Source organism: Ceratotherium simum, chromosome 35 (assembly GCF_057802395.1).
Source record: "Ceratotherium simum simum isolate JZ-2026a chromosome 35, ASM5780239v1, whole genome shotgun sequence".
Taxonomy (NCBI): domain Eukaryota; kingdom Metazoa; phylum Chordata; class Mammalia; order Perissodactyla; family Rhinocerotidae; genus Ceratotherium; species Ceratotherium simum.
The window spans coordinates 3,788,347-3,808,473 of NC_141934.1; the positions used below are offsets into that span (position 1 = coordinate 3,788,347).

General features: G+C 63.1%; 2 protein-coding genes across 13 annotated transcripts in view; both read right to left on the minus strand.

The window, feature by feature from the left end:
• Window positions 1-387: 387 nt before the first annotated feature.
• Window positions 388-8,831, minus strand: SUSD2 (sushi domain containing 2). 2 transcript variants are annotated; one of them, XM_004443096.3, is made up of 15 exons: window positions 8,726-8,831; window positions 7,026-7,233; window positions 6,675-6,826; window positions 6,041-6,208; window positions 5,288-5,462; window positions 4,970-5,171; window positions 4,705-4,790; window positions 4,365-4,633; window positions 4,149-4,292; window positions 3,898-4,056; window positions 2,844-3,092; window positions 2,449-2,721; window positions 2,160-2,336; window positions 1,956-2,058; window positions 389-1,824 (listed from the first exon to the last, which is right to left on the minus strand). In XM_004443096.3, exons 1-15 carry the CDS (start codon window positions 8,799-8,801, stop codon window positions 1,800-1,802), a joined length of 2,466 nt encoding a protein of 821 aa, XP_004443153.2. In that variant the 5' UTR covers window positions 8,802-8,831; the 3' UTR covers window positions 389-1,799. The 2 variants fall into 2 exon arrangements, with proteins under 2 accessions (XP_087279982.1, XP_004443153.2); XM_087423856.1 differs by lacking the exon at window positions 2,160-2,336 and having other exon boundaries at window positions 388-1,824.
• Window positions 8,832-11,337: 2,506 nt separating this feature from the next.
• The window catches only part of CABIN1 (calcineurin binding protein 1), a 156,286-nt gene continuing 147,496 nt past the window's right edge, over window positions 11,338-20,127 (minus strand). For all 11 annotated transcript variants that reach the window (XM_087423858.1, XM_087423859.1, XM_087423861.1 and 8 more), the window contains 4 exons: window positions 17,781-18,063; window positions 13,239-13,403; window positions 11,875-12,101; window positions 11,338-11,759 (listed from right to left, as the gene is read on the minus strand). In XM_087423858.1, the coding sequence (XP_087279984.1) occupies window positions 11,616-11,759; window positions 11,875-12,101; window positions 13,239-13,403; window positions 17,781-18,063 (819 nt within the window). In that variant the 3' untranslated portion in view covers window positions 11,338-11,615. The remainder of the gene's footprint in view (window positions 11,760-11,874; window positions 12,102-13,238; window positions 13,404-17,780; window positions 18,064-20,127) is intronic.

A 20,127-nucleotide genomic window follows, 5' to 3' on the forward strand; every position in this document is an offset into this window, starting at 1 on the left:
CCCAATGGTCAGTGCTAGCTGGATGACCTGTGCAACCTCTCTTGAGCTCCCGAGATTGGGGGATGACTCGAGGTCCTCCCAGCATAGGGGAGGCGTGGAGGTGGGCCTGCATGAACCTTGGCCGAGGTTTTGGCAAACCTGCTGGCCCAGCTACGGGGCAGGGGATGACTGCCCTAGCCTATGGCCTGGGTCCTGGCGTAGCCTCCACCTCCAATCTGTTACTACCCTCTGCTGCCTCCACGTGGCCAATATTGGCACTGCAGGCCATAGGGAGGGGAGCCTCCACTCATCGCCTCCCACCCAGGGCTCTACATCCCCTGGGCAACCCTCCCAACCCCTACTGCAGACCCTCTCAGGCTGAGCTGCCCACCTGGGCCAAGGGCCACCAACCTTCAACCCCACCCTCCTGCACTTTCTCCGTCTGAGACCTACGATGCAAATCTGACCCCATCCTATGCTGCCTAGGCCCTCCTATGGCTCCCCATTCAGCACCCTTGCCACAAAGAGGGCAGTGACAGCGTGAGGCCAGTGCTTTGTACCTAGCTTCTGGACACTGCTGAGTGAAAGGCCTAGGGACCCGGAACATGGGCCCCAGTCAGGACTGGGGCATGGCACCACCAGTAACTGCCTTCAGGGTGGTGCTGGGCAGGCACCTATGCTGGCCCCGTCCCATCTCCTGGGCACCCAGCGTGGCACCCCATGGTGAACGCTTTGCAAACGTTGTCCCTTGTCCTCACCCACGAAGTGGTCACTGTTCTCAATCCCACTATTTTTTTTTTTTAACTTTATTTATTTTGCCCCCCAAAGCCCCAGTAGATAGTTGTATGTCATAGCTGCACATCCTTCTAGTTGCTGTATGTGGGACGTGGCCTCAGCATGGCCGGAGAAGCGGTGCGTCAGTGCGCGCCCAAGATCCGAACCCGGGCCTCCAGTAGCGGAGCGCGCGCACTTAACCGCTAAGCCACGGGGCCGGCCCTCAAGCCCACTTTTGATCCCACTTGGAGAGACACTGAGGAGGGACCTGTCCCAGGTGACCTGGCAGTGGATGACGGACTCAGACTCAGTTGCTCTGGGTGCTGTGGACCCCAGAGGGCAACCATGGAACTCTCCGGAACTGAGGCGCAGCATGAGCACCAGGACACCAGGGAGGGGGCACCACAGGCTTGTTTTCCCCTTGTATAGGCAGGGAGGGGTGTTTCAAACCATGTTCCAGAAGTGTTAGAATTGCAAGCCTGGAGCTCCTAGGATGACTCTCTGCCTTGGGGTCCTGAGGCATCTCCACACCCTTGGCTGGGCCCACCTTCAGTCTCAGGCTGGGCCCAGGAATCAAGGCAGCTGGGTGCTGGGGCTCCTCTGTTGGGGCACCAGGTCTCAGTATATTAGGGATCAGGGTCATGGGCATTGGACATGGGATCTGAGGCATTGGTGTTTGAGTTTCAGGTGCTGGAGTACTAGGGCTCAGGAGACTGGCGTTAGAATTCAAGGGTATGGAGTCTTGGGCCTGGGGAATTAGAGCTGCGAGTATTTGGGGAACAGAGCACCGGGTGCCAACCTGGAGAACTGCACAGTTAGAGCTCAGGGTCCAGGTCTGAGGTGACAGAGCAGGGCACTGGCCTCGGGTCCATGGGCATTGAAGGCTCAGGGGTCAGGTGTCCAGGTCCCAGGTGTATGGTGCTAGGGATTTGGGATCGAAGTACTGGGGTGTATGTTCTTGGGAGTTCAAGGCTTTCTCTTGGGAGGTTGGTCTGTGGCCCCGGGGTGGCCTGTGTGCCTCATGTTGCCAGCCAAGCGCGCTCCCATCAGGGCTGTGAACCCCAGATGGCCCTGCAACAAAGACGTGGTCTAGAGCAGGCACAGCAGTCCCACCAGCGCCCCAGGGTCCCAGGGGAGCCGAGGAGGGGCACAGACCAGGGTCCTGGTGTCGGGACCCTGGGTCTGCGTGGGTGGGGTCTCACATGTTGCCCTTCCTGCGGCGCAGCACCACGTAGACCACGGCGACCAGAGCTGCCACTGCCAGGCCTCCAAAGATGATGCTCAGCAGCACCGTGTAGCTGTGTCCTGGAGAGGGGGCAGAGCAGTGAGGGCTGCCCAGGGCGGGGGCTGGGCAGGCATGTGGGCGGGGCGCAGCCAGGCTGGGCGAGTGGGCGGGGCATCCTCACTTGGCTGGCATGTCGGGGTGGTCGTGGACCAGGTGCCATCAGCTTGACAGGTGCTGGCCTCTGCCCCGGACAGGCTGTAGCCGCTGTCACAGTGGAAGTGGATGGTGGAGCCCACCAGGTACCTGATGCCCTCCTTGCCCCCATTGAGGGGCGGGGCCAACCAGCCGCAGGACACCACTGGGGTAGGGGTGGGACACAGACGACAGGCCTGAGCCACTGGCTGCCTGGGGGGCCATGTCCCAGCACAAGGTGCCTACCCCCTTGCCTGTGCCCCCTGTGCTGCCCTCACCGGACTGCAGGCTCTGCACACGACTTTGGTGCAGCCGGTAGGCCGTCCGCGTGGCATTGCCCACGCTTAGGCTCCCAGTGGCCGCCACGTCGTAGCTGCAGAAATGGTTGTCCCCACACAATTCGGCCACCTCAGTCGCATGGCTGGAGTTGGGGGTGGTCTCGTCGGGGAAGAGGGGCTGGAAGGTAGGGTCATGCTTGGGGCCGTACAGGAAGTCTTTGACCAGGAGCAGGGAGTCATAGGTGAGCAGGGAGGAGGCGTTCTCCACAGCCCCTGGGGGGACACGCAGCAGGCCTGGCTGGGGGCCGGGGGTCTGGGGTCTCCCCCATACCTCCACTGACCCCGCCCCCACCACGCCTCCTCCACCCCGCAGTGTGTGCCTGACGGTCACTCACAGTCAGCCCCAAATTGGAATAGCTGTCGGGAACTGGCGCCTGCGGACAGAACCTGCCCGCTGCGTAGGGTGAAGTCATCTGTGGGGTTGTCATTGAGTGTCCCGAGGAGGCCTCGTGTGTGGTTAAGGAACTTCTCGGGCAGCAGGACCGTCACGCTCAAGAAAGGCCCCTGGATGCTGACCTCCAGGCCAGCCCCCGATGACAGCATGATTGATACGCTGTCCTCAGCAGCCACCGACAGGAACATGCCTGAGCACAGGTGGAGCTGGGGTCAGGGTCGCCTCCTGTGGGCACTGGGCTGTGATGGGTGGGCCAGTGCCCATGAACTTTGGGGGAAGGAGAGGGCGTCCCCAAGGCCAAGTCTGGGCCCACACCTGTGCTGGGACCCCCAGATGGGCCTGAGATGCCCAGGCCCTGAAGGGAACCCCCCACCATGCCAACACTGCTCCCTGACTGGGAGGCAGCAGCCCTGCCCGCCTCTGTCCTTCCCGGGGATCCTTCAGCGCCAACAGGCCTGTCCCAGGTCCCCACCATCCCAGCTGGGAACCATTTCATCTGTTCAGTTCCCTGAGACAGCACCACTGTGGGAACGGGGTTGGATAGGGAGCTGTGGCTCCCTAGCCCTCAGGGCCAGCTTCCTCGCAGCAGGCGGCGAGTCCTATCACTGCAGCTCCTGGCTACTCTGGGCCTCAGTGGACCCATCCCACCATCCCAGCCTCTAGGGGCTGTGGCCAGGGTGGGTCTCAGGGATCCATGGGTGTAAGGCAAAAGATCAGACCAGGCCCCCAACGCTGGCCCTCGCTACCTGGGGCCTAGAACCACGTCTGCCCACAGATAGCCATGGGCTGGGGGCCTGTGTTCACCATGCCGGGTCCCTCTGCAGTGGGGTGCAGGGGAGTGGGGCTGACTGTCACCCTGCAGTGAGCCCTAAGAGGCCTCTGTCTCCGCATCTGTGCCCTGGTCACCACCCCCGCCTCCAGCCAGGGCTAGCGAGGGATGTTGGAGGCCCAGGTGGGAGGAGAAGGGAGGGAGGGCAGCTTGCCATCCCACTCACCCTGCAGGTCCATCCAGCTCTGTTCGGCAAAGCTGAGCACCTCCTGGTTCAGCAGCACCTGCAGGACCCCCACACCGTCGGCCAGCCGGACCTCCACCACGTCCGAGTTGCCCTCCTGGACAGCCACAGCAGTCAGCCCTGTGCCTCGGGCCTGTGTGCCTGGGTGGTGGGTACAGAACAGGGTCCGCTAGGCTCCAGCTTCCCCCCAGGGATGACCCCACGCCACCCAGAGCCCCCAGGCCCAGCCTCACCCTCAGGTGTCGTCCCTGGCTGGGCCCGTGCCTGCACGCTCAGGCCAGTCAGGGCTGCCTCCAGCAGCACGTATTCACCGTGCCCATTGAACGTGAAGTTGGCGCCATCAAAGGTGACAAAATGTGGGTCCCCGAAAGCGGAGGCTGGGGAGAGCAGAGGGTCAGGTGGACCGCCCTGGCCCTGCCCTGCCCGCAGCCCCCCTGGCTGGCACCCACCCAGGCGTGGGGGCCGGTAGGTCCGGCAATCGCTGGAGGGCCGGCGCCGCATGTAGCGGGAGCACTCGGGCGCCCAGAGGCAGCAGTGGTAGAAGCTGATGACATCGTAGAGCCAGTGGGAAAGGCCGGGCACCCGGGGCGGTGCGCGGAACGGGGGTGCGCCCCAGTCGTGGCCGCGGTCCGGGGTGCTGCCGCCTGTCGAGTCGGCCGTCAGGAGCTGCGTGCCCGCTGCCGTGTAGCAGCACTGCTGGCCCGAGGCATACCGGGGGCTGGGGGCATGGACAGGTCAGGGTCATCGTCGGGAGTCTGCCCCCCTGCCCTCTACCACCTGGGGACTCACCTGGCTTGCACGGAGCGCACGCAGTGCACAGCCCCTGGGTGATAGGTGCACTCGCTGCCATGCTCAATGTCACAGCCGTAGTCCGTCTGCAGAGTGGCTGGTTGCTGTCACCTGCGCTGGCTTTGGGCTCTGCCAGCGCCTCCCTGGGAACCAACCCCTCAGACCCCAGCCTCACCTCCTGGGGCCTCTATCTGCCTCCCTGGGTGCTGTCCTGAGCGGGTGCCCCCTTGTCCCCTCCTGGGCCCTGACTGGAGTGGGGGCTCACGTGGAAGCGGCCGGTGTCTGCCCGGGCCTGGGCCAGGGTGCACGGGCAGTCGGGCAGTTCCTCCAGGAAGTTGGGCAGCTGGTCCTCCAGCTCCTCCCAGGCCAGGCACTGAGTACGGGCCCAGGCCACGGGGTCCTCCCGGAAGTCATCGCCCAGGTGCCAGGCCAGTGCATGCTCATTGCTCCAGAGTGCCTGCACGTCCCTGTGGGGGTACCACACACTAAGGGCCACCCTCCCTGCCCCGCCCTGGCTTCCCTGTCAAGCTGGGCAGGCAGTAGGCAGACAGGGGCCTCCAGCTCACCCTCTCACGGCCCTTACTTCTCCCCAGAGGAGTATTGGCTGTTGATGATCCGAATAGCACCCACTTCCCATCTCTGGTAGTTTTGAGGCGCAGGTTTCGGGGTGAAGGTGAAGAAGCCGGAGTTGGAGACATTTGTGGCCAGGGGGTACAGGTATGACCACTTTGCTGTCCACTCCCCTGAGTATGGCCTCCCTGAGGGAGAGAAGGCCTCAGTCAGCCCTGGGGCCTGTCTGAGGATCCCCGGGGCAGAGAAAGGGGTGGGTGCCAATCTTTGGTGCTCAGGTGCCAATCTTTGTTGCTCAGATGGGCAGAAGTATGGACAGACAATCCCTATAGGAGGGCCTGTCCTGCTGCTCTAGCAAGGACCCCAGCCTGAGTGACCACCACCTCCTCTCCCTACATTCTAGGGTCCCTGTCCCTGCTCGAGGCCAGGCCTAGGGCCATGCTAGCCATCCAGGGGCTCAGAGAGGATGGGGCAGAGCAAGCTTTTTCTGTTTCCAGGACAAGCCTGTATCCAAGGGCCAAGAATGTCCATACCTCCTCCCAGAGCCGGGCCCCAAACAGCCAGGGGTCCCCAGCCTCCTTGCGCTGCTCCCTGCCCCCCACACTCCCGCCAGTTCCCCTTCCTCGCTCGGCACCCCTGCCTGGGATTTCCCCCACCAGGAATCCCCTTTCTCCCATCCCTGCAGGCCCAAAGCTCATGACCCCACCAGGCCCCGCAGAGGCGGCTGCAGAGCCCCTCAGTCCGACCAGTCCTCAGCCAGCCTCACCTGTCTCCTCGTAACCCCACAGCTCAATGGTGACGAAGTGCGTGGGCAGAACTGTGGCTTGCCAGGTCAAGGTGAGGTTACCCTTGGTGCCTGCGGTGCCATAGTATTGCCAGCGGGTCTCGTTCTCCAGCTGGATCTTTGTTGTCTGCGACACTTTGTTGGGGTGCACTAGGCAGGGGAAGGCGAGATGAGCCTCCCGAGGACAAAGGATGGCGGTCCCCCTGGAGCGATGGCCTCCCCCAGACCCTCACAGCAGGAAAGGACAGAGGCCAGGAGAGGCAGGGCCCTGCCCTCTGTCACCCAGGCCTCTGGCCTTCACCTGGCTCCTTCCCTCCCCCGGCCTGGCCGAGCTGAGCGGGCAGGCACTGGCCCACCTTGCTGGGGGACCCCTGTAGCCCCCACTACCTCTGGGCCAGGACTCCTGTTCGGATGCCAGGAGGTGGGGAAAGGAGCTGTGGGAACCCACGCCCGTGCTGTCGGGTGGGCCTCCCAAGGGACTGGTTCAGCCAGAGCGGCAGGGCCTGGAGGGCCAGGTGTGCATACATTAGCACTGGGGAAAGTCCCTGTGGCGGGCCAGGGCCCACGGAGGGTGGGGCCTGGGGCCCACGCTTGGACAGGCACCCATGGGGCTCACCAGCCAGCCAGGTGCCCGAGCGCGGGAAGGAGCGGCCATTGTCCATGGACAGTGTGAAGGGAATGCGGCCAGTTTCATAGAGCAAAGGTGACACACAGTGCACAAGTCCCAAGGAGTCCACGTGGCCGCGGGTCTGGATGCTCTCATTAAACCTGTGGGGGTGGAGGTGGCCAGAGAGGCTGGGCCAGGGTGGGCTGATCCTCTCTGAGACCTGGGCCCCCAACCTCCCCGGGGAACCCGTCCAGCCAGTTGTCCCTATCCGTGGTCCCAGGGGCTCCACCCAGCCGGCCAGTGGGTCTTTGTCCCCAGCATGCACGGAGCCCTGGCCATCCTGTCCCTCAGGCCTCCCACCTGCAGATCACGCCGTCCGTGGAGTTGAACCAATTGAGATGCTGCACCACGAAGTCCTTGCCGCCCATCATGGAGTCCGAGTAGGGCGAGATCTCCAGGCAGAAGTCCCGAAAGTCCGAGCAGCAGGTGCCCAGGCCAGAGCAGGTCGGGTGGCAGGAGCACTGCTCGTTCCAGTCCCCACAGCGGTAGGAGCAGCTCTCCTGGGCACCTGGAGGAGAGGGCCCTGAGCACCTGGCCCAGGCAGGTGCTGGGCTGGCCGCCTCATGCGCAGGGCCCACATCTATTTCCCCTGGAGCCCATTAGAGAGAAGCATCCCTGGGAGAATGCTGGCCGGAAATTGCACTGACCACCACGTGGACACAGTGGAAACCCACAAGGCCTGTGGGGTAGGGTAATTCTCAGTACAGATAATCCAACAGTTGGCCTGAATGACCAGCTAGAACAATGGCAGATAAGGGGAAATGCCTCCAAACATACGACTTTGCAGCATCAGGAGGAGCCCCCAGGGCAGGGCTGACCCTCAGCCACCAAGTCCCAAACCCAAGGGCGTCCTTAGACAGCCACAGGTGCCTGAGCCCTTGACATGGGTCAAGGACCTGTCTCCACTCACTGAAGCATCTGTGGCCCCACAGCCTAGAGAAGACTCTCCTGGCTTGCCCAGTCTGGGTCTGGGGACATGGCTACCAAGAGTCCCATTGGAGGCTGGTAGGGGCTGGTGCCCAGGCCGAGCTTGCGCCATCTCACTCTGCCAGGCAGTGCCAGCTCACGGATTGTGGCCCCAAAAGGAGCCCCATCATTGTGGGAGAAGGCAAAGGGTGCTCCCCTTCTCTCAGCGGGGAGGAGGGACATTGTTAGCAGAAGGCCCAGCAGGGCCAGGATGGGAGAGAGAGCGGTTAGTGGGGGGCTGTGGACATCAGGCCCCAGCCTTTTCTGCTGTGGGGACCCGTGACAAGGCCATGTTTTCAGGGGATCCATCCCTCTGGAGCTGGCTTGGCCAGGCGGGTTAAAGGGTGCAGACTGGGGTTGGGAGCACACATACCACCTGGCCCTTCCCTGCCATCTCCCCCAAAAGAGGGCCAGTCAAGGGCTAGGCCTGGGCCTGAGCCACCCTGGTGGCCCCATTTCACCCAGCGCAGGGCCTGGCACTCAAGATCGTCAATAAATATTTATTGACTGAGGATGTGAGGGCTCAAGGGGGTGGGGAGGAGCTGAGTGATGCCAATAAAGGGTGAGATAAGTGGCAGGAGGGTGGAGGCACTCTTCTGAGATGGGCGTGTGAGCCTTCTCTGGGATTTTCTTGGTTTAGCCCCTTCAGCCCCCCATAAGGACCCACAACCCTGCCTCTCGCCCGGCAGGGGCCCAGTGGGGCTGGGAGGCTCCTCCATGTACGAGCAACCCTCCCTCAGGGCTTGGGGTGCTGGCCAACAGTTCTCCTGAGCCCACCAGCCCCCTGGCCACCTCCCTCCCAGGCAGCCACTGCCTCTGGGCTCCCAGCGAATTTAGGGTGGGCATGGCCCAGACCCCCATCCCTGCTGGGGGCCCCTTGACCTTGGGATCCCCAGAATTTCTTACCGCCCCAACTACAGTCACAGGTGGTCTGACAGATGGTCAAAGGCTGAGCCCAGAGGGTTGTCTGCCCTGGGCCTGGCTGCAGCAGGGAGACGGACAGACGGGGACAGAAGGGCAGGGTGGGGGCGTACCTGCTGTAGGCCCGGAGCCTGGGCCGGGGGCTGTCGCCAGCAGCAGCAGGGCCCAGGGCAGGAGGGGCAGCTTCATGGTGCGGTCTGTGTCTGCAGCCGCAGCAGCAAAGGCTTGGGAGGTGGCGGGCCGGCTCACTTCCCTCGGCCTGGCCCCGCCCGCCCCGCGCCCCGCCCCGCCCCGCCCGGTCCCTTCTCAAAGTCCACAGGTGCTCGCGTGGGCCAGCAGGGCCCAACCTGCCCTCTTAGCACATTCCTGGCCCGCAGGCCTGGGACAAGGGGGAGGGGGCTCGAGCCTCCAGCTGCCGGATATCTGGCACTAGAGGAGTCGGATGTTCAGAGGCTGCAGCTCAGACCACTGGATCCCAAAGCAGCCCTGTCCTGGGCGGCCAGGGTGGGGCTCCCGCAGGGGAAGGGATGCTGCAGGGTGGGGTTGTCCTTGCAATCCCGGGATTCCAGCCCCCGGGGCATTGGGCCACAGACTTCGCATCTCTAGTCTTCTAGCTTCCCTGTAGGGAGCAGGAGTTCCCAATTCCTCCCCACAGCCTGGCAGGGCGAGGGAGCTAGTAACTTCACGCAGGTGCCCGCCCCAGACCTGCGTGTCTGGGTGCAGGAGGAGGGCTCCCTCTTGGGGAGCGCGGAGCTGTCAGGTCAGATACAGCTTTGCAGGGATCCCCTTGGGAGGCAGGAAGTGAAGGGTGAGGGATGGGCCCAGCCCTGGGTGGGGTAACCCTGGCAGGGGGTGGGCTGGGGCGCTTAGAACAGAACCCTGTGTTTCCCCCATGTTGGCTGGGCTGGGCCCCCGGGGTGCTCGCATATGAAACAAGGCCAGTCCACCCACTCCCTGGGCAGGGAAGCCCGGAGACAAGCCACCCAGCCCTACCTGCCCCTGCGCTGTCATTTACGGAGTTTGCATAATCTCTTCACTGTTCCCTTCTCTTCTCATTGTGCAGGTGTGGAAACTGAGACCCAGACCGAGATGGGTGGGGCCAAGGTCACCAGGAGAGGCAGGGCCCAGGCCTGGGACTCTCTTGGGCTCTGCCACCTGGACTGGGTGTCTGGACAGGCAGATGGTTCTCTCCTCAGCGGCAGCTTCTCAAGGTGTCCAAAGGGGACGTGTCCCTGGACCTCGCAGGGAACCGAAGCTGGCCGGTGGCATGAGCTTAGGCTGTCTGGCTATGACTGCCTCAGCTCCTGGGGTCAGGCCAGCTCTGTTCCCTGGGCTCAGCTTCTCTTCCCTGGTGCGTGTGCCTGCAGTTGCTCCAGAGAGGCAGGCTCCTACAGGTGTCAGGGATGCCAGTTGGGGAAGTGGGGACCACAACTCGAAACTTGGTCACTGGCTGCTCTGGACACCTCTGTGGGTGGGTGCCCTGGGTGTGGGCACTGAGGTCCTGAGCCAGGGAGCAGCCTGGATCCCCAGCCTGGGGGCTGGTGCTGCGACTCATCCCAGGCTCAGGGCTGAGGGTACTTCCTAGGGCACAGGTTAGGAGAAGAAGATGGTAGGCATGGTTCTGGGTGAGTCTGAGGTGTCCTGCAGGCCCATGAACCAGGAAGGGCCCTGGGAGACTGCCAGGTTGTTCCCAGGAAGGGGATCTGTGGCCCTCAAGGAAGGAAGGTTACCCCTTCCTCTTTCTAGCCTGGGCACCCCAGCTGCATGTATTAGAAGAAAAGGATGAAAGAGAGAAGCTAGGAGTGCAGTGTGGGGGTCTCCACACCCTGGGCCCTGCTGGGGTGGTGCTGGGGCCTGATCAGGACAGGTTCAGCGAGGACCCATTCAAGGCCGCCACCCCTCTGGGTCCCCAGGGTGGCTCTGCCAGGCCTGGACTGGGGACCCTGGCAGTGCCCAGCCTCTTGGGCCTTTCTTCCTGGGCGGGGGGCACGAAGTGTCCAGCCCATGAGGGGCTAGGGCAGCAAGGAGGTCCCTATCTCCATCCTGGAGAGAGAGCCTTTCAGGGGACGCCCCAGGGGGTGGGAGCCAGTCCAGAGCTGTGGGGGTGGTGGCTGGGCCCCCAAGGCACTGAGGTGTTGATATTGTGGAGAAGGGCAGGTTGGGGCCCCTGAAACCTGGGCCTCCCCAAAGCAGATGGGCTTGGAGCCTGGGAGGGCAGGGCCAGCATCAGGGGGTTGTTTAAGGCTCTTCTGCTGCCTTTAAACAATTCTTTGTTGTTGAACAAGGGGCCCTACATTTGTCTCACACTGAGCCCCATAACTTATGGTAGCTGGTCCTGTCAGAGGGCAAGTGTGGTGGGAGGTAAGTGCCCGGCCCCCGCTGGCACCTCTCTCCCCCCAGTTCACCCTTTCTGACAGACCCTGCCTCTCAGGACCCCCCAGGGTCCCTGTCACATAGGGGTGCAAGTCAGCTCCTCAGCATGGCCTGGACCCTGCCTGCCCCCCCTACTCCCGAGGGACATCCTGTCACACTTCTGCATTCTACAGGGGCCGCCCCTGACAGGCTCAGCTCCAGCCTTACAGGGAAGGGTCTGCCCTGCGTGGCTCCCTGGCCTGTGCTCACCTAGCACCCCCGAGGGCCAGGCCTGACATACGGGAGGAGGGCCCGAAAACTCTGGCCAAGAATCTGCTGAGGGAGGCCCTGGGGTGAACAAAGAAGCAAAGACAACTGTTCCATCTTTATTAGAAAAAAAACAAAAAAAGGGAGGGGGGTGAGCCCGACCCTAAATGAGCCCTCCACTGTGACACAGGCAGAGCCTGGCTCGTCCGGGCGGCGGGGTGTGGACGTGGCCACCTGGGCGGGTGGGCACATTTACAAAGTCAACATTTCATAGAAAAGGAGGCGGCTCTGCCTCCTGGCCCAGGCAGGCAGGGAGGACGCCACATGGGAGGCAGGGCAGACAGAGGGCTGCGTGGGGAACAGCGAGGCGGGCGGGCGCCCCACTCAGATGTCCATGTAGTCGTCGTCCTCGTCCGTCTCGCTCTCCAGTGAGGACTCCTGGCTCGACGTCTCCAGGACCTCCAGGGCTGGCTGGCACAGGTTCTCCTTCCTCACGTTGGCAGCTGACTGGGCAGACAGGATGGCCGACTGCACAGACCAGGCAGGGCACTGGTCAGGGGAGGCCGGGGCCGGGCCCCACGCCCCCTCGGAGCCCTGGAGGCCGTGTCCCCCGCCCCGGCACCCGCCCGGCACCCGCGGTCACCTTCAGCTTCTGCTTGGTCTCCTCCGAGATGCTGCCTTTGGGCGAGAGCAGGGTTGGGGTGGGTGGCGTGACGGTGATCTCAGGGGGAAACTTGGTGGCGGCCGAGGGGATGACCAGCTTTGGCATGTTGGGCAGGAGGCGCGACTTGCCCCGGCTGGGCTCTGCCTTGTCTGGGGGCCCCTGGGGTGGCTGGGTACTCCCACCGCTGGACACCTTGGAGCTGTCGACTGTGGGGTAACCGGCAGGGGCTGAGCCTGGCTCACAGCCTCTTGGGCCCCCCCCACCTCCCCCACTTGGGCCTCAGTTTCCCCCCTGGAAGACAGAGGTACCAAGAACACCTCTTCCCGCTACACCAGATCAAGGGTGCCTTCTCTCGGCCTTTCTGCCTGTGATGGCTGGCAGGCTCCAGGCCTCCTCCTATCTTTGTCTGCCTCCCCAGCTGCTTGGCTCTGGCTTTGGGCCATGAGGTGTGGGGACTGGGACCCCCCCCACAGGAGCACGATGCACTCTGGGAGCCCAGGGCTTGGGACATGGGTGAGCCCCCTGAGCCTTCCCAGGGATTCCACAGGCCCTCCCAGAGTTGTGCACGCATTAACTCTTACATCCCTGTGACCGTCCTAGGACACATGTTCTATTGGTGTCAACGCCACAGGGAGGACGCTGATGCTCAGAGCCCCGAGGCAGCAGTTCCAGGGCCGGTTGCCTCTGGGGAGCTGCATGAGTTGGGAGCAACCCGCGGCCTGGCTGGCCTCCACATTCCTCCACTGCCCCATGGCTTTAAAAGGAGTGGGGCTTACTCAGAGCCCAGGCCTGGCCCCCTTGGGCTGGCGCCAGGCCCTGCTGTCCTGAGCGGGGTCTATGAGAGGCCCCAGCCCCGACGAGTCCCCGAGGGGCCTGGCTGCTTGGGGCGGCTGGTGGGAACGGGCTCTGACTTGGACGCAGATGCCTGTCTGGCCCAGCCCTACTGGCCACCCCTCTGCCTGCCCCTGGCTCCTCCCCCACATACCTGCCCCTCCTGTGGCCCCATGTGGGCACGGGCACCCCTCCCCCTCAGCTAAGCAGCCTCAGTCCCAGCTCTGCAACAGGTTGGCAGCCCACCCTCACTATTCCCCTGTGTGAAGCTGAGGGTGGAATGAAGGGCTCTCGGGCCCCCCTCCCTGCCACAATACCCCCCTGCCAAGCTCTTTAGCCTGGCCTCCCCTGCCCAGCTGCCTTTGTTGTCTACCTCACCACTGGGCCCTCCCCAGGCCCTGCCCTGCCAGCTCCCTGTCCACTCTTCCAGCGGAGGGAGGTGCCTCTGCTGGGAAGCCCACCCTGCCTGCTGGCTGTGGGGCCGGGGCTGGGCTGCTCCTAGCTTGCCTTACCTTGGTTGCAGGTGGGCTCCGTGCCTGTCCGAGGGGTGGCCTCTGGTGGCCAGCAATGCGGCTCCGCCGGGGGGCCCTCAGGGGCTGTCTTCACCTGCTCACTGCACTGTGGCTCCTGGGGCAGGAAGCTGGTGCCCTCTGCCCCTCCTGCCAGCTCTTTTCCCTCTGTGGGGACACGGCGGCTGTGGGTTACATCCTCCCCCAGCCTGTGGGACAGGCTCCCTCCCTCCCTTGCCCTGGGAGAGCCAGCAGGGGACCTGCACTGAGGCGGCTGTCCACCTCTACCTGAGTGGCCTGGAGACCATTCCTCTGGAACAATCGCACGGGTGGGGTGAGGCTGGTACTGGCAGGAAACCGCTCACTGCACTCCCCCCGCCCCCGACTGCTGTGTACCTGACACAGTAGGGCAACACTGAGACTGCACAGCCCCCCACTCCCTCCCTTATGGGAGTGGCCATCAGAAATATGGTCAGGACCAAAAGCCAAACAAACCAGCTAAGACCAAAGTGGATGGAGAGGTGTGCAGGTTCCACATCCTCCTGCCAGGCCACACTTTCCCAGGAACTGGCCTCAGTCGTGCTAAGGTCTGAATGGGCCCAAGGGGTGAAGGCTGCACCCAGCATGGGTCCCACTGGCTCCCAGGCCCTGTCTCCACCTTCCCTCACACCCGGCTGCGTCCAGGCCTCCTCACACTCCTGTTCCTTACGCTGTTCTCCTGTTCCTTCTCGTTTGGGCCCAAAATCTCCCACCACTCAGCCATCGCCCCACTACCCTTCCACTGCCCCTACTTTGCCCATCAAGCATCTCCGCCTTCTCAGGCAGGTGAAGCCAGATCCATCCTTGTCCAGGCAGGAGTGACAGCTCCTGGCATGGGGACTAAGATGGGCCACCAAGTAGTCCTGGCCTCCTGCCTGGTGGCTTCCAGCTCCTGGAGGACAGAGCCTTCCCTGGCTGCCTGAGCCATGAGCCACTCCCTCCCTCCCTTGGGTCTCACTACCTGGCAGTCATGGCCATAGCCTCTTTGGGCCCAGGGTCCAGCCCCATACACTATGGCAGGCAGGGGTGAGCACACTGGAAGTCTCCTGCTGCCCTTCTGGGCCCTGGGGAGTAGGGAGAGCAGCCTGTGCCATTGGGGCAGGGCTCCGGTCACCATGGCTGAACACACACCCACGAAGCAGGCCCGGTGGATATCTGGTCCAGGCCCTTCATGGGTGGCAATGCCTTTGCCTGCCTAGGCCCAACTCTTCACATAACTCTTCATGCAGCTGTTCCAAGAGCCTGACCAAGTGGCCTGGAGGGGCCGCTAGGGTGGGGTAGCTAGGAGGGTGTGTCTGATGGAATCTGTAGGACAGGACTGTCATGAGGTGGGGCTGGGAGCACCAGAGCAGGGCTAGGGCTGCAGGAGGGGTGGAGGCTGCCCTCAGGGCGGCCAGGTCTCAGGCCCCTCTTACCTCAACCCCGATAGCGGCGGCACCCTGCACAGGGCTTCCGGGATCTGAGTCCCTGCGCAGGCTGGTCCCGTGGCCTGGAGCACCCTCTCCACTGCCACCCTGTTCCACTCTCCCCACCCTTGAAGGCCTGACGGCCTCAGTGAGAGGAACCCTCGCTCGCTTGTGAGCCAGGCACTGTTCCAGAAGCTGGAGAGTCAGCACGAAACCAGGTCCTGCCTGTGGTGGGCAGACACCCAACAAACAAGGAGCTGAGCATGCATTCGGCGCAGAGGTGGGGGGCAGCGACAGGCAGTGCCAGGTCCCTTCTGGGGAAGACACATGATCAGGAGACTCCTCGGATGCCCACGAGTGACCCTGAGCTCCCCGAGGAGGTGCATCTGCTGCACGGGGCCCACAGCCCTGGTCAGCAGGGCTTCAACTCCAGGCCTGGAGACCCTCTGGCCACTGGGTGCCTCTGCAGGGAGGCCCAGCCCTCTCTGTCCAGCCAAACCTACACCTGATTCTGGGCTGCCAGCTGGTCACCCAGAGTGGCAGATGTGGGTCACACTGCCAGGCCACCCTTTCACATCTGGGGAGCCAGGACCCTGCTGGGCGGCTCCTTCCTGGTGCTTTCCCAGTTCTGGAGGTTGCGGGAGGTGGGCTCTGGGGAGACATGCCCATCCCAGCCTGGCCCTGACACCACCCTAGAAAGCTCTGGGGGCTCTGGGAACCATTGAGAACATCCACCCCAACATGGCCAGCCAAACGCCATCTGCTTGCAGATCCTGCAGCTGCCCTGAGAGGTGGGCAGTCACTCCACGTGTCAGGTATGGAGGTGCAGGAAGGGCTGGTCGGTGAGTGTGCCAACACGTGGCCCATCAGGAGGCCCCACTGTCAGGCCATGTGGCATGTATGCTTAGCTCAGGGCTGCCTCCCCCCTCACCCCCAGTGTGATGCAAGAGTTCCATCCTAGCAAAAGGCTGTTTAATTTAGTTTTGGGGAAGTAAACAGAAAACAACCAACTCTCCAGGCTGAAGAATATACACCAGAAAATACACACTCTCCCATAGCTCTAACAGAAGAAAAAAAAGTGCAAATCACAGTTTTGGGCCCACTTGGGGGGCGGGGGGCAGGTGAGCAGGAGGAGAGGGCGGGCAGGCGGGCTCCAGGGTGGCCCAATAGCCCCCCTCCTGGTACTCAGGCCTTGAGGAACCTCCCCCCTGTACCAGGTCAAGTGTGGCCAATACCAGTGACAGTCAGTCACCTCTGAGAGGAGGTTACAAAGGGCACAGCAGCTTCCTGCACGCGCTCTGTGTCCCTCTTTCTGTCTCTGTCTCTGGGATCATGGGCTCTGGAGGAAGCCAGCGGCCATGATGCGGGGCCACTCAGCAGCCTGTGGAGAGGCCCGCAGTGGAGGAACTGAGGCCTCCAGCCGACAGCCGCGAGGAACCGAGGCCTGTCAACAACCTGAGTGAACTCAGATGACCAGCTGAGGGCGTGATGCTCCAGAATTCCTGATCCTCAGAGACTACAAGATGAGACAAGCAAGAGTCAGGTGGAGGGCAAGACAGCCTGAGGTGCAGAAACATGGAAGGACAGGAGCTGAGTCTTCCTGGGAGTGAGTGACTTCCCTGGGCGTGGTCTCTCATCGCCACTGCCCTTTGACATTACCATCACTACCAAGACCCACACTGCGGCTCTGCCATCCGCCATGCACTGCTGTGAACTCTGCAGTGCTATCGCCTCCATCTCACACACCGTGTGCTAGAAACTGAGACACAATGAGATACACAGAAGAACAGGGACAGCCAAGGTCAACTGGTGGTGGAACCACCACTTACAGGTCTCCCCCTGCTCTTTGTCCTGCAGCCTTCAGAGGCTCCTCTCAGAGCAAATGGCTGCAGGAGCTGACCCAAGGGGAAGTGATTCTTCGTCTCATGGGGCCATGACCCATGCAACTGTAACTGACTGGGCAGAGAGTCCCTACACTTTCACGATCCTCAAAGTGGGGATGGCATCAGGTGAAAACATCGGTGCCTACGACTTGGGATGTTGGGAAGAGCCGAGAAAGGGAGGACTGCCACTCTCGGCCTCCATTCGGGCAGACTGGCCTGTGGGGCAGCACCCCTAGGCCATGCCTGACTGGGGCTTTCAGATCTGGCTCCTGCTGGGCACTCCTGCCAGGGGTGGCTGTCCATCGTTCAGTGGGTTAGGAACAGCACAGCCAAGGTGGCATGGCAGGAAGCAGCAGCCCCAGATGTGGGCCTCCACATGGGACTGTGGAGGGCAGATAAGCCTTCAGGGCTGAAGGGCCAGTGCAGGACCTCGGCAAGGATGTGGGCCAGGTCCGAGGAGCAGGGCGGGAGGTGGGGGCTGAAACGGAGGGTCAGGACAGTGTCATGCCCGCTCCCCTCTAGCCCGCCGACCTGTCAGGTGCCACCTCAGTGCCCCTCCCAGGAAAGCCACAGGCCTGTCTGTCTCCCGTGATGTGCCGGCTGCCCCCGCCAGTGGGCTGCCATTCCCAGTGACAGTCTGGGGTAGAGGGAACGAGGGCTCCCTCCCGCTGACGGCGCTGCCCTGCCCTGTCCCTTTTCCTGCACAAGCCCACGACTGGCTGGGTTCTGTCTGTCTTGCCCATGGGGCGCGGGGGCCCAGGCGGGTGTGCCCTGCACCCCAGCAGGTGCCCAGGCTCACAGGCCTGTGAAGTCTCATGTGTGCCCAGGGCCAGGACCACTCCCCTCTCCTGAATCCATCTGACCTACTGATGTACTGGTCATAAAGCTTTGTTGGGGGAGAGTGCAAAGGCAGCCCCAACAGTCAATGTCAGTGCTCGCTCCTTCCCTCCTCACCACCCTCCTTTACAGATGGGGAGACTGAGGCCCTGGAGGGCCAGGGGGAGAGAGCACTGGCCACAGGATGTGCCCCCCGGATTGAGTAGCTGACAAGCAGACCAGCAAGCGCCCCTATGATGTGTCTCACCAGGTGGAGGTCACCCTGCGCCCCGCCCACACTATCCACACAAGGAGCGGGACTTGCTGCCGGCTGGTGGCAGAGGCCTGGGAACAGCTCGGGCCTAGCCGGACCTCACTGCCAGGTGGATGGGATGACTCACCTGGGCCCAGAGAGGCCATGCTGGGAGTGCCCTCGGGCCTGGGCGGCTGGGGGGACCCGGGGTCCTTGGACGGGTCTGGAGTAGAGGCTGACACCGAGGGAGGGCAGGCGATGACAGCCGTGGTGGCAGCCAGCACAGGGCAAGGCTTGGTGTGGGTGTCACTGGACTGCTGGAGAGCATCGGCCGGCACAGGGTCAGGGGCTGTGGGGACCATGGTCGCCGGGAAAAAGTTCTCCCGGCTGTCCTTGGGGTGCTTTGGAGTGGTGGGTGTGTCCCCTGCAGCCTGTGAGGACAAAGGGGAGGTGAGGAAGGCCGGCTGGTCAGCCCCGAGCCCACACTGTCCCACAGGACACCTGTCTGGGCCTGGGACCGCCAACACGGCCCTCTTGACCCCCAATGCTGCCAACGAGGCCCACAGGCAGCCCTCCAGGATTCTGCTAACGCTAGGACACTGCCGGGGACCCGGAACCCCTCCCTGGGAAGATGTCCAAGCTGTGCTGGTGTGGACTCACTGGAAGGGCCTCAGGTTGGCTGGGACCTCCAGCCAGCCTCACCCTCCCACTCCCGGGTGCCAGCCTGGAAGAAGTGTATCGGTCATGACTCAGGGCATGGGGTCGTAGTGCCCGATGTGTGGACTACAGTAACGAGAAGTCAGTCTTGGAAGGCAAATTCCAAAGGGCCAGCAGTGGGAGGATCCTGAAGGAGCTGCGGTAACACCGCAAGAGTCAGTTCCCTGGGATCACGACTGTAGCCCCAAAGCCATGGCGCCCGACACTGCCCCCAGCCAAGCCCACCTTCTGTTGGCAGCCTGGCCTCAGACACCCCGGCAGCTCCCCACCACAGGCCTTCAGTTCTCAGGCAAGCCTGGCCCTTTGGAGCCTCCCTGCCTTCGTCCCCACAGTTCCTTCTGCCACCAGGCCCCTTCTACTCTGCACCCAACGCCCATCCTCCCAGGATGGGTGTGATGGCTGCAGCTCCTGAGGGCGTGCTACAAGGTCAGGCAGGGCGCCCGCCCAGCCTCCTGCAGCAGAGCTCAGGGGCTGGGCCCCAGTGCGGGGTCCACCCCCCAGCCCTCCAGCCCTGGGCCCACTGTGCTATATGAGCTGGCCCAACCAGGACCAGTAGGACCCCTCCCTGTGGCTATGAGTGTGGGAGAGTCTCACGCCTGCTGGGGGACACCTTGGTGCTCAGGGGCAGCTGGCTCCCTCCACCCAGCCTTCCCCTCCGTGACCCTGGCTCTTCTGACATTTGTTCTGCTTGAGACGCCTGTCCCCAGCTCCACATGGTATGGGACAGTCCCTAGGACTTCGCCATGCGGTGGGTGTCTGGGATGATCCTGGAGCGGGAAGGTGGGCAGGACAGAGCTATCTCTCAGGCAGACACGCGGCGGGGGGTCAGGTGAGTGCTGTGTCCTGTGCTTGCAGGAGCAGCCTTGCCTCAGCCTGGGTGACAGTTCTGAGCCTCTAATTATGTCCAGAGCGCCCTCCAGGCGTGCGCCAGGCTGCCATGGCAACTGGGACAGGCCTCCAGCAAAATGGCTCTGAGCACCTCTGCCACCTTCTCCCCGGCACTGGCCACAGGTGGGCCCAGGACAGCTGTGACGGTCCCACTCACCTTCTCTGAGGTCACTTCCTGGGTTCCTCCTCCTGGGCCAGGCCCCAGCAAGGTGCTGGTCTTCTCTGGGCCTCAATCTCCTCCTCTAAGAAATGGGAACCCCATCCCTGCCCTTGGCTCCTGTCAGCTCAGGACCCCCTTTCTTTTCAGACCAGAGAAGGGGAAAGGTGTTTGGGGGTTTCTTGTGTGGTTCTATCATTTTGAGCACCTTACAAGTCAGCATCAGAAACAGCCCTCCTCTCTCTGGAGTGGTCACTGCCCACGTGCCCCTATCTGAGTCAGTGGAGGAGGCAGGAAGTGACCCCTGGGCCTGAGCCCTGCACTGGGGCCATGGAGGGCTCCAGTCCCATGGAGCAGAAGCTGTGGGGTGGGCCACACAGACCACAGGAACCACGGTGGCTGCACTGTGAACTCTGGCTACTTTGCAGAAACAGGGTGGTGGGGACTGCTGGCGGGCTGGGGCACATCTCTCCAGGGGTTCCAGCCCTCAGCTAAGGGGTAGGACCCACCTGTGTGGTCTACAGCCCACTTGGTGAAGGTTGAACCCCTGGGCTTCCTCAGGCCTAAAGCCCAGGCGGGGGTGGTGGCCCGATGCTCCATTCCACTGACAGGAAGCCTGTCTGGACACCAAGAGTGGCCACCAGCCAGCTGCTGGGGGACCTGGGACGCAGTTCCCCAGACTGTAGCTGGATGCCCACTGCCCTGAGCTCCTGTCTCAGACCCGGGACTCCCT

Coding starts and splice junctions, on each gene's coding strand:
- SUSD2 (XM_004443096.3), bottom strand. CDS start 8,801: ATGAAGCTGCCCCTCCTGCCCTGGGCCCTGCTGCTGCTGGCGACAGCC. Junction 5,463..6,040: donor GTGGGGTTACGAGGAGACAG/GTGAGGCTGGCT, acceptor TCTCTCCCTCAG/GGAGGCCATACTCAGGGGAG. Junction 4,634..4,704: donor GTGCGCTCCGTGCAAGCCAG/GTGAGTCCCCAG, acceptor CCATGCCCCCAG/CCCCCGGTATGCCTCGGGCC.